The 13162-nt window shown below is 40.9% G+C and overlaps 1 protein-coding gene across 4 annotated transcripts in view; it reads right to left on the reverse strand.

The window, feature by feature from the left end:
* The window catches only part of RPAP1 (RNA polymerase II associated protein 1), a 37727-nt gene that overhangs the window by 23918 nt on the left and 647 nt on the right, over positions 1-13162 (reverse strand). For 3 of the 4 annotated variants that reach the window (XR_003537720.1, XM_027706595.1, XM_027706585.1), the window contains exons 2-8: positions 12125-12368; positions 11051-11199; positions 10450-10542; positions 8923-9103; positions 6703-6888; positions 3563-3769; positions 19-134 (exon numbers count right to left, since the gene is read on the reverse strand). Coding sequence is in view for 3 of the 4 variants with exons in the window: in XM_027706595.1 (XP_027562396.1) it covers positions 19-134; positions 3563-3769; positions 6703-6888; positions 8923-9103; positions 10450-10542; positions 11051-11199; positions 12125-12359 (1167 nt within the window). In the remaining variant the exon portion in view is untranslated. Of the gene's footprint in view, positions 1-18; positions 135-3562; positions 3770-6702; positions 6889-8922; positions 9104-10449; positions 10543-11050; positions 11200-12124; positions 12369-13162 lie in introns of those variants that run through there. The other variant, XM_027706600.1, reaches the window with a different exon arrangement.

A 13162-nucleotide genomic window follows, 5' to 3' on the forward strand; every position in this document is an offset into this window, starting at 1 on the left:
CAGTTTCTGCCTTCAAACCTCTTTGGTTTTCTTCTGCCGGGGTGAAGGCAAATCTTTCATCCATTCTAGCTTCTCAAACTCCACATTGTCCATGTGAATCCATTCCTTCCTGGGCTTCACAGGCAGATCATCATCTTTGTGGGGGGGGAAAGAAATGGCAGTCTTACTTTCTAAGATAGAGATGAAGAAAATACTATTCCCCCTGTGCCAAGCTACTTGGCTTAAAGACTGCTTCAAATATAGATTATATAAAATAAAAAGAAAACCATTTTCAAACTGTCTGTTGTCTGATGCATAAACATCAAAGGTTTAAAGCTATTTTCATCTTTCATGAGAGCTAGAAGAGGAAGTAAACAGCACTGTAATGAAATTCACCGACAAAGCTAATTTAGGAGAAGTTGAACAGAAGTCAGGACACAAATAAGGCAAAATTATCAGAACTAGTGCAGAAAAAATAATATCCGCCTTACTTTTGAGAAAGCAAACTAATATCATGCAAGGAGGGGAGTGTTAGGGGAGATGTGAGATGATTCAAAAGTATTAATGCAGAGAGTCCAAGAAAATTATTGGAAGCCAGTATGATTTCAGCCCAGATACACTGAAGAGAGCACAAATACTATTATTTGTTGCATTCATGATGTTGCTCTTCAGTATCACCCCTAAAGGCTTGAGGAGACCAGCTTGGGAAACAAAACAGCTGAAAATTTGCACAGCTTGCCAGGGAGACAGCTCAGTGGGGAAACTGGACAGCTGAACAACAATGTCAAAGGTACAAATACCAGAGGAAGAAATTACTAATTTAACATTATAAAGAGCTTTGATTAGAAGAATTTGAGAAACAAGACATTTATGCCTGACATCATAAGAGGTGCCCTAGCAAAGAGACAGATCAGCATGTGGAAGAATGTCAGAAGTGAAGGGACTAGAGAGATGTAACTGGAAGTTATTTGAACGCTAGGAAAGGTAATGCTTTTTTACTAGGATATTATCCCAAACCAGAATGAGAAGAGATGCGCTAAGAAGTCTTTGAGAAGTCTCAAAAGAAATCACACATACAGACAGTAACAGGCAGTCTAAGGGCATGAAAAGCAGCATCACCACTCCTGCTGGAGCTGCCCAGAGCTCATTTGCATTGTGGCTATTAATCCTAGTGCTGTGGTCTTCTCTTGCAAGGAACAATGAGTCCCACTGAGATGCTCTTCTTTCATCAGATCTTTTCCTGCTGATAACTGGCCTGAAACCTAACCTTTTACTTTGCTCCAATTCACAGATAAACTTTCATGAAGGGCGCTCATTCTCTATAGGATGAAGCTTCACCCTTATGATCAATGTGGTATTGGATCAGGCAAAGAACCAAGCACAGAGTTATCTTGCTCAGCCAGAAAGCTGTTCTACAGAATTTCAGCCAAAGACTCAGCATGCATTTTAATTGAAGAGAAGGAAAAAGCATCAGAAATGTATGAAAGCAGAATGTTTGTGGGTGGTAGATACAAAACTAGAGGAAATAAAATCAGCAGAAAAATGAAATATATTGACATTTGTAATTTAAGAAAATGTTTTCTCCATTAATCACCAAATTAATAGGGTTAAGTCATTCGATGAACAGGATTACGCATGTTACTACCAGCCCTAAATAATATGATCTTGTCAACAAAAAAAGATGGATATATATTTCAAGGCATCAGCAGATTGTTACTGAGAAATCCCTTTGCAAAAACACAAGCTGACAGCACGGATGCAACATTTGCACTGAACTTTTTCAGACTGGGGTTACATTAAAGGCTACTACCCAACCTCTTCACTTTCTGCTTTGTTTCCCCTCTTGTCTCAGTGCCAGAATTTGCTTTTCCATTTCATAAGATTACAAGTTGCTGGATAAAGGCTTCACCATCTTGTTTCTAATAAACAGTAGCCTTTTATCTCATTAGAGAGGCAGGTTTGACTTTTGAGCAATCCCATTGCTTTGTGTCATCATCCTCTCCCTGGGGAAATTCAGCGTAACCCAGCTGGGTTAGTCATGATGAGTTTATTTCTGAGCATTGAACAGATGCTAAAATCCCAACATTAAGTGATAATGTCAAATTAATTTTTACATCTCCTGTTGGCCAAGATGGGCTGCAGGCATAAATTCAGGTGCTAGAAAGGCTTCCCTTGGTTTTATAACTGTGTTCCACTCACACTTTCTTAGTTATTTCAAATATCTTGGGAAAACTCCTCTTTTTTCCTGTGCAATCTTCTATAGGAAGCAAAAGATGTCAGCACACAATGCTCTAAACACTGAGCTATTTCCAAGAGCACCGCTATGGAACTCCACCATTACAGGCTGAACAACATGCTTCTATTGCTCCCAGGCGAATAAAAGAATTTCACTTAACCTGGTGCTACTTGTGCACTCAATTGTTTTGGAACTAAAAAAGAACTAAGAATAGTCCTTTTGATTAAGATGGAAAAGTAAAACTTGGGGAGAAACAGCAAAAGGACTGTTCAGTGAAGTGTTTTCATCAGAAAGAGGTTAATTAGCTTTATTTCTCCTGCACATGTACACACATACACTCACAGAACTCATCCTTCTCAGCAAGAAAATGGTAAATGGTTATCTCTTGCAAACATCAAGATGAAATCCAGGGGTGATTCAGAGACTTCTTTAATAGTCTGCATGTTACTGGAACACAAAGAATGCATCGGAAGAGAGGATCAGAGGAGATGGGGACAGCCAAAAATTGACATGAAATTGTGGGAGAAGCATACTATGAACAAAACTGTGAGGAAAATGAGAATGGGAGCCTAAAAATCACCACAGAGAAAAAGAAATTGCTAAAGAAAAAAAAAAGCAGTGAGGAAATAAAAGCAGAAGCTTAAGGAAAAAACTCTTACTTTCTCTGCCATGAAAATGTATGGGTTGCTCTTGTTGCTGCTGCTAAAGCAGCTTTCTCCTCATACAGGTATATATTGAGCATTAAAGAGTTCTATCATAAGAGGCAAGAGCTCTGTAGCATTCTTCACAAAAAGCAGAACAACACTCTACACCTTAATACTTCCCACTCCATTCACAGCACAAAGAAAAGAACTGTATCCTGTGGAAATCACTGTCTGGGCTCTGAGACACAGATCACAGAGTGGGTCCATCAGGAGCACTGTCATGCTAAGAGATCCATGCTCTATATGACCAATTTCCCTGAAATGAGACCATCATCTCCATGCTATCCTGTGAGCAAATCACTAACTCTTACCTACCCATCACCCTCTTGTCCCCAGTCAGTTCCAGTTAAAAGAAATTATTCAAGCAGCAGCTGAATCTCACTACTTACACTCTCCTGTTTCCCTGTTCACACAATGGAACAGAAGAGTAACAATGCCAAGCTTAAACTACATTTTTCCCCCAGAGGCCTCAGAACAAATTTCAAAAAAAGCAAGATCTCCCACTGAATAGCTCAGCTCCATTACATAGTGTATCACCTTTCTAATCTGTGAAGCCCGTCAATCAATCTGGATTGATGTACAAACACCATACAAACCTAACATTTATGTTCAGAAAATTAACAACATGCACTTTGTTTCTTACCTGTGATTTCTACCTTCTTATTTTCTTCCTTCCTTACAGATTCTTCCAGACCCAACTCCTGCATGGAAAGAGATGATCTTACACCATGTTGACCCATGGGCAGAGATTCCACAAACTCCTCTGGTCTGGTCTGTTCCATTTTTAACTCTTTTTTCTGGCCTTCATTGTTACCACGTTGTGACTTTAAGAAAGCAACTAAACTGGGATCTGCAAGTATTGACAAAGAGACAGACAGAGATGTGACAGAAAGCCTCAAAATACTTCATATGCCTATGGCTCCTGCTATTTATGTTCCAGTCTTTTCCATATGCCCTCTTCTTCTGTACCAATTGTCACTTCTTTTCAAACTGAAAAAGCATTTCACTGCTTTAAGACCTCTTAGGCACATAAGCTGGGTGCAACTGACGGGTGAGGAGACACCAGAGAAAGAACTGACAAATCTCTTTCAAGGTAAAGCAACCACAAAAATTCTAGTTATTTTCTCAGCTACAAATAAAGAGATAGTTTTTTCTTTTCCCCATCCCTGACACTGAAAAGGCACATCCAAACAAGACTATTCATTGTGGAGAGAATTCTGGTCTGTTAATTACAAGAGGGACCCAGGTCTGACAGTTCAGCTACCCTGCCTGTGGACTACTCAGTGGCATCAATCTGAACACTACGAGAATACTCAGGACAGACATCACAAAAAGAATTACCTGCTCTTTATTCAATTGCACTAGAGCTGCAGTTCATAGTCTAGATACTATATTACAAGAAGGAGACTTTGTTTGTTCTGAACTGACTCCTCATCCTGAGAGTCAATTATCATCTGACAACATTCAGAAAACAGACACGGCCATTCTCTTCATGCTTTGGAGCGGAAGAGAAACATTTGGAAGGTAGATGTGTTTGAAGGATAGGTTTTATTCCTACGGCTCTAAGATGGTCATTTTACTTTTAGATCTGCTACAGATATATCCCACATCATTTCAGATGGAGTGCACTGTCTCTGAATACTCTTCATCTAGAAGATGGTGTTGGGATGCTTACGCCAGAGGTTGAGTAAGAGATTGTGCATTGTGCTTCTGTGTCAGTTCTGGCCCAAGTCTGTACAAGGTACAGAAATACTCCAATAAGCAACGTCAGAGATATATAAAGTAAAAGAACATAACACCTACATTGGTTATTTATTCCTTAGAGGACAAGCAATCTAGAAACGCTCTGTACCTGAGATAAGTCGTCTCAAAAATGACTCCCATATCTCTGAAACATCTATCCCACACTTTTGATTGCTGCACCTTCTCCTCATGATGCAGTTTAAACCCTCCTTAACAAAGGACAGGCATTCAGCCCAGTCCCATTAAAGTATTCATATTTTTTCTGAATGCAAACAGAGCTCTCACTTTCTCACACTTCACTGTACACAGCAAGGAAAAGACGGTATTCATTATTTCATCATTTCACACAGTGGCAAACAAGTCACTGATCAAATCAATCTGTGCACAGTATGTCAGAAACTAAGCCTGCTTCTGTCCAGAGTCACCATGAGCAAAACCAGAATAGTACCAACAATAAGACCCCGAAGACACTGCCCAGCACAGAATTGTCTACTCATCCTCATACTTCACACCACTAAGTATCATCTGCTTCATAACTAAGAGGTTAACTCAGGGACTGGGCAGCATTTAACACCCACAAATCATTCACTTCTGAATACGGAGAAAAAGTCTCCTTAATCCACAGCTCTGTGCCTGTCCAGTTCCAAAGTTAATCTGTAAGTCAGCAATTTAGTTTAGGAGTTGCTTCATCATGCATAATTCCCTATCCACAAATATTCTGGGAATTCCAAAATTACTCCCAGTTTCCTTAAGACCTCAAAGACTGAAATATCTACAATTTTAACCCACAGAGCATATAAAAAACCCACACTGCTTCAGAAAATATTGTTCAAAAATACTTAAAATACATCCTATCCTTTTTTAACCTCCTTCAGTATTCACTTCACTAATATCCCAAAGGATGGAGTGGCGAGGATAAGGAGCAAAGATAACAAATCAGTCACAAGAATAAAGTGAATAAACAGGATATTTTTCATACACATGCCATTGTTATAAGCAGTGAAGCTAAACAAAATAGTAATTTTGGAGAGTTCAGGTCTCTGAACGAAGAATGTACCTAAACATTCTGTCTGCAATTATTTTGCACAGTTCCTCTGCCAACTTTTCAAGTTATACCCAATATTCCATTGCTGCTAGCAATGGAGTCAAGATCATGAATATGATCTTTAAGCTGAGCCCACGATTTATGCATCTAAAATGCCGTTCACACCTAAATTTGATGTTAGAGGATCTGAAATTATGAGTATCTAAAAAATCCTTGTCTGCCACCTACATCTGTACATCTGCTCTTCTTAAGCATATAAATCCATTGAACCCAACACCAACAAGTTTTACAGTGCCCTAGGTCACATAAAGTCTTATCAAGCATACCACAGTCAGTGTTCTCCTCTGCCTGGTCATCACCTGCCAGTGACAGGCATTCCCAGAGCACCACTGTGAACAGGGCTCCAAACCAGACCCCTGCCAGAATTCCCACACCCAACAGCCTGATAATTAAAACACTTTTTCAAGAAGTCAAGACTAGTTGTAAGTTCTTCTGCTCTACCAAGAATAGATTTGAATTGAAAACTCCCACATGCCCATATGCTCTCCCTATTCGGATACTGACAGTTCTGGCCCAAGTCTTAGTACTTTGGAGAGGAAGACCAAGGGCTCGCTCTCACGTCAGCATTGCTATAGCTTTGCTTTCTTATCTGCTTCAGAGAATTACGTTCTAGGACCTTAATACACATATATGTAACCATATATTTGGTGTGCAAAACAACAGAGTGCATGGAGCATCTTATCCCACAGCAGAAGGGGGATGAGAAAGACTTAAGCCAAACTATCTCTCACTGAGAAATAAACGCTCTTTAATTTCTTCATACTTAGCTCTTATTCATAAGCTACTGACATGGCATGGAAGATAGGTGATACATGTATGGAATGAGCAGGAATTCTATGCTCCCATCTCTGACCTGTGAACTTGTTAAGACTTCAGAACATGTACATATGTAGTAAACTTTCACATCTCAAGAACCAACCCTGGGAAGCACATACCCATTTGAGCCAGAAGCCTTGCCTGCTCCTGCAGGATCTCTTCCTCAGACATGGACCGCAGCTTCTCCAAGTTCTCTTTGTGAATAGCTTCAGCTTCCTGCTCACTCTTCTGGCTTCCAAGACCCTCTCCCGTTATGAGACAAGGACGCTGAGAGGTCAAAAAGTCACCAGCTTTATCGGTAAGATCTAGCAGAGAAAGCACTTAGTGATTTAAGTGTTGACAGCATCGTGAATAAATCTCAATTTTGTCATTACCAGGTTTCCAAAATTTCTTTTTTTTTTTTTTTACCTTGGTAGCAAAGTTTAAATAGGAGTAAAGAAGTTTAATTCAGATTCAAACAAAACTAAAATACTTGGGCTTTCACCCCCCGTCACAACAAAACATCATTTCCATCTTGTTTCTTTAGGAGCTTGAGGAGGGATGGGGAGGAAAGCAATTTTGCTCCTTTAAAGCAAAGCAATGGCAAGAAAAGGTAAACTGGAGCATAATTCACAATTCAGGAGTTGGAGCATTCATCCCAGTTAGTGAATATTAGATTCTTTCTCTGCCCAAGAACACCTGAACCCACATTTGTACGTCAGCTGAACCATGACCTAGTAAATACCTGCTGAGTGAGACAGAAAATTACAGCTATTAGGTAAACCAGCTTCTGGACTGATACAAGATACAAGATTCTCAACACCAGCATGTTTGCTTCTAACAATGTCTTGTACTCACCCTTAAGGGTTAAACAGATTAGAAATTTCAGTAGGGGAGCATTTTTCCTACCCTGAACAAAATGAAGTCTCCTTTATCACCTGATCTAAATCCATTTTAAATGCTCACTTCATTTAACAATAGCAGCAGGGTAACATGCTCCTTTGGTCAGAGTGAGACCCTCCAGTTGTCCTGAAACCCACTACACAAGGACCCAACTTAGTGGCTTTATTCCTTATGTTTTATTCATATGCTCCATATATTGACTCAGAACATACCTATGATCCTAAACTAGCGTACCCTGAAAGCATCAAATCCCTGTTCAAACGACAGAGCAATGACACTCATCATAACATCAGTAAGGTTTGATGTCATCTCCACAGCAGTTGTTTTGCATATTGAGCAGAAAGAGATAAGACAGATCGACCTGGTAAAAGCTTCAGTAAGCTTCCCCCATTAGCAAAAGTGAGGGTTACTAGGCACAAACGTTGTTACTACAAGAAATTGAGCTCCATCTTTTCTCTTGCTTCTAATGATCCTGCCACAGCAATCTTGCTGAGGAGGTCAAGCAATTTTCTAATCCCCCTGTTGTGCTGCTACATTTTAGAAGTGTTCTACTTCAAGAGGATCACAGCTATAGGGCTCTTCTATTTCTCTTTGAGATTTACCCAATTGTAACAGGATATACAGTAAGCACAGTATAGTGACCTGGATGGTGGATTTGTGCACACACAGCACTGTACACCTGGGGGTTGTCATACCAATTCTCTGATGGGAGTCAGGGCTGACACAAACCTTAACCAAATGGTGATAATCTTCAAATGACATCTGGCCTCTAATTTCAATGTCAAAAAGAGGGAGTCAGGGTAAAAGCCTGATGACACATCGTGGTCCTAAGCAAACTGGACTGCCCAAGACACACACCCACAAATTAAAAAGCCTGGAGATGCTGGTACCAGTTGAAATAGCTTCATCTTTCCTTGTCACGTTGCTGTCAGACAAGTAACTGCTGGAGGTGGCACTGACTCATCAGCACTGCCTCACATCATTCCTTATGGAGCAAAGCCACAGTCTCATGGCAGCAGATCTGATGACGGAAAACTGAGCTTTCAATCATCTAGGTAGGAGTGAGAACCCACATCACTGTGGTCTCAAACACCTTCAACAAACACAAGAACCACCTTCTTCCTAAAATTGCATAAATCAATAATGAAACAAGAAAAACTTTGCATATAGCAAGCAGAAAGAAAAAGGAGGACAAGAACCTTGAAAAATAAATCTATTTGGCCCCATGTGAAGTAAAAAAGAAATCAGTCAGAAAGTTAACCCAATTTTTAGAATGTTAATTTGTCTCAGAGCATTTAAAAGTCCTAGTCACGACACAGACATTCCAAGTGATCTTGAGATTCCTAAAGTAAAGACAACAATGCTACCGTAACTTAAAAATAAGGTGCACTGACGTTTCTGGTTACTAAGGCTATGTAAATACGATAGGCCGGATAAGCAGAACCTTCCCCACTTACCACCCCTGATGCTGGGGAGAGGTGTCTCTCCCGCTGATTCCTCAGGATCCAAGGCATCCAGCGCAGCTGATCTTACTTGCACACAGTCGGCAGCAGAGGGAGCTGTTGCTGCCTTTTCAGCAGTTCTTTTCGCTGCCATCTTCTGCGCAAAGATGCTTTTTCTTCCAGATCCCACCTTTACCTACAAATAGGGAAGACGTGTCACCACTTTCCTCTGCAGGCTGCCCCAGCCACTAACAAGTATATCTGATCCTAAACACACCCTCAAATAAGACACCGGGACATGACTCAGAGAAGCTGCTGGCATCCACCTGGCCACCTGTGATCACGCTATTCTTTTTTAAACCCAGTTTAAGGCTAGGACAGAGAGACAAAAATATGGATGTTTTTGGTAGCTAGAGAAGGAAGATGATTAATTATAAGTGAATTCAAGCATGGCAAGTGCACCTAAAATATCACCAAACACAACAGTTCCAGCTTTCCTGCTGTTTGGAGGCTTGGCATAGTTGAATACTTTGGATTTCTGAGGATAAATGGGGCTGTACTTCATTGTGCTCACCACATGCTTGGAACAGACTTCTTATAAGGTTATTAGAGAGCAGCAGGGTGAAGAGATTTACGCAGTAAGAAATAGGCAAATGGTGCTAAAATAATCCTGACTAATTTACTGTGCTGCTTGTCCAGGTGATGGAAGGGCACAGCTCTGAACAGCCTTGCACAGGATGCACAGGAAATTCAAAGCAAACTAAGCAAAAAATCTCTTACACGTACCCAGTCCAGAGAAGAAACTTAAAAGGCAGTCTGAGCATTGGGTAGCTGCTTTATGCACTCCTGTATCAGGTAAACAGAACTGGTACTTTAAAAAGTATCATCTCTGCCTTTCAAAAAAGTTGTCCTTCAAAATAAGCTACCTCCTCAAACCAACCACAGCTATCAATCACATACCAATTTCCAGCATCTGACTCCCACTCAGTTAGCAGCTCTTGCTACTACAGCAACAACCAATAACAGCAGCCATGGCTTCCAGTTTTACAGCCTCAGAAAAAAAATATGTCAAAATCCAAAAAGCCACAAAAGATAATCCATACAACCATATTCAAATGTCATGCTAGGAGAATTAAGGTGCAACTTCAATAAGAACAGACTTAATCAAACCTGGTGGACAAATTAACAGAGGTTGTTCCTCAGAGAAAAACAAGCAGAACAGGATCAATTCTATTACAGCAGTGCAAATTTGATCCACCTTACTGAAGTTAGCTGAAGGGGGCTGCCTTTTTCCTAACCCAAAAGGATTCCAACATTATTTACCTGCAGGGTTTGGAGTGCCTACTTGATGGCAACTTGGAAGAAAAACTCACTCCTACACTAAGATGGCAATACCAGTGATATGTTGAGCGAACTCATGATCTCCAGCAAACCAAGTCAATTATTTTGAGCCTTACCAAGCCTCACCAAGCATTAGGCTTTACTGTGGAGAAATTTTAATTTTTAATGAAGGTAGCATAAAATGTCTGCTCACAATCTTACCTCACTTTTTATCTCGGAGCGGTGAAAGGACCTTGGAAATGGGTCTCCTGTGGGCACTGGCATGGTCACTGCTGCTGCACTGGTGTCTCGTTCCTGAAGAAAAAAATTCAAACAAACCATGTAGAAACCCTTGCAACAGCCAGACATGTTTGTATCATTTAGCTGAGAGCAGACTCAAAATCTCTCAGCTCTGCAGTTCACATCGTCATCAGGCTCAGAACACCTTGTGCTTATTTAGAGCCAAAGTGAGCTATTTTCCAAAAGGCTGGGCCACCAAACTCCACGCATCACTCAAAGAATTAGATAAAGAAAACCTTTAACATCCCCCTCAGAGTCCAGAAATTCATCCAAATCCACGCTACAGAACATGCCTGCATGCAAGCAGTGTGACCTGTAGGCAGTTTGGGCTGGAAAACAGATTTGAATCCATATTTAACTGACAGCAAAAATACACCCAAAGAGCTTTTTCTTTCAAAGTGATCCAGAACACTGGTCTACAGTGCTGCTTCATTACACTGTAGAAATAAAAAGCAGCATCAGAGCCCTTCATCCCTGTTTAGTTTACAGCATTCAGAAGATCATCACAAGAAAAAAGACATACAATAATTTTGCTTAAGACTGCTGTAATGTGTTGATCATGACTCTCCAGTGTGTCCTCCAGATCTTCATCCTCAAAGTGGACACAAGCATTTTTGATCTTGGACTTTTTTGGAGGAGCTGGAGTTAGAGCTGGGAGATTATCAGGAAAACCTGGGGAGGAGAAGTAATAAGAAAAAAAAAGCAGTCAAGTTACTTATATAACCACTGTGCATTAGGTACAGACCAAGGCTCCCTAATAGCACCTATTACTGCTCTGATGAGAAATAAAGATGAGGAAGCAATAAGACAATTACGAGTCCTCTGTTTTTGACTTGTACTGAGTAGCAAAGAGAAACATGCTCGACAATTTTATTATTTATGTATTGGCACAAGGTCTTTTCAAAGAGTTCCATAAGCAGAAGAGGGTACTGAGATCTGACTGCAAGCACTAAGGCAAGAAGCAAAGCCGTACATACTATCCTTGCAGGTTGTGTTCAGGCACAGGAAAGCATATTTCCACTGCCAGCTGTAACAGTGAGGGATTTGTATGATCATGAACAAGTCAAAGTCTTCTTTTCACTTGCTATGAATAGATCATATCTCCTCTATCTGGAACTAAGAACTGCAAGATTTAAATTGTTGCTTTTTAAAAAGCACCTTGAGCTTCTGAGATTATCAAGCACATGACAAAAGTTACTACTGATGTAGAAAACAAAAGCAAGCCAGATCTGCTGGCTGAAAGCTGGAGCTGTTAGCAGAGCTAAAATTCAAAGATACTGAGAACAGGGTCTGGATGGATGGCAAAATAAGCAGTAAGTGTCCAATTGGTACAAATCACAGAAAACACTCTTGCTAGCAAGGTACCAGAGAGAGCTGATAAATGTGGACAAAGGCAACAAAGGTGGTTCTACTGGATGCTAGTAACATTGGACAAGGGCATTTTCCAACAAGGCTAAGAACGAAAAATACTTCAAGGAGGACACAAATGCGGGGCAAAAGCAACATTGGGTTGAGAGGGAGGTGAAAGGCAAGCAGTGAGGAACATGAAATGGACAGAGAATCTTAGTAATTCAAAGAAGCTCAGAAGAGAATTTACCATCCAACATGACTACATCCTTGCTGTCCTGTAGCGGGGGTCTCTCAGCATCTATGCTCCCATCCTCCCCCTTCCTCTTATCTGCTTTCTTCACAATCTTCACTGCAGGGGAAGCTCTGGCTGCCAGGAACTGGTTTTGAAAGTGCAGCAGGTCTGCCTCAGACTCCCCAGGTTTTGGTCTTGACAACATCCTGCCTTCTTGCTCTTGCAGCCAAGTCCTATGTGCTGTTCGCATAGAACCTATTGAAGACATGGAAAGCTGGTTACAGAACTGGATTGCCTGGAATTAGGATGAGGACAGCATGGGAAAACTTCATTTTTGTCCCCCTCTTATGTTTCTGTACATAATATAGCCATCCTACATCAGGATCATCCCAGGACACAACTAGATGAACCAGACTCAGACAAACTGCTGCCTCGTTCTTCGTTGCTGAGCAACACACTACTAGACAAGCCAACACCTGGTCTACCAGTGCACTGGGAGCAGAATGGCATCCATCCAGCAAAAATCCAGCCAAAAAGTGGATCACTGACAGAATGCCAACAACATGTCCTTGGATTTGCAAAGCCAGGGTAGCACCTGGTCCATGACAATTCATTTGACTTAGTCCATTATCAATATCAAGCAAGAAATCTAACTATTACTCCCACCTCTTATTCCCTTGGCCTAGGACCACCAATCCATTTCTCACAGGCAGCAAGTACAGTGTTTGCAAATACCTTACACACTAATTGAATCACTGAGCAGAAACAATGCTGCAGATCTGACACCCTCTCACACTTGCTGTGTTGAAACAATTTGTGTGTATTTGACCTCCTCCACTTGCAAAAGCCCATCAGGACTCAGTGATGACTTATTGTGAAGATGGAAAGGAAAGTGGATATGGATTTTTAAAGGCACAGTTATCTGCCATATGGACAGGCTGCACGCACCAGAAAGTGCAAAGCCTGGAAGTGAATCTCACTCTTAATCTCAAACCAAAACAAAGTACAATCATGGGGCAGGCACAGCCACTTCTCTGAAGCCAATGTCTGGTC

Source organism: Neopelma chrysocephalum, unplaced genomic scaffold (genome assembly GCF_003984885.1).
Source record: "Neopelma chrysocephalum unplaced genomic scaffold, ASM398488v2 Primary Assembly neopelma1_24, whole genome shotgun sequence".
NCBI lineage: Eukaryota > Metazoa > Chordata > Aves > Passeriformes > Pipridae > Neopelma > Neopelma chrysocephalum.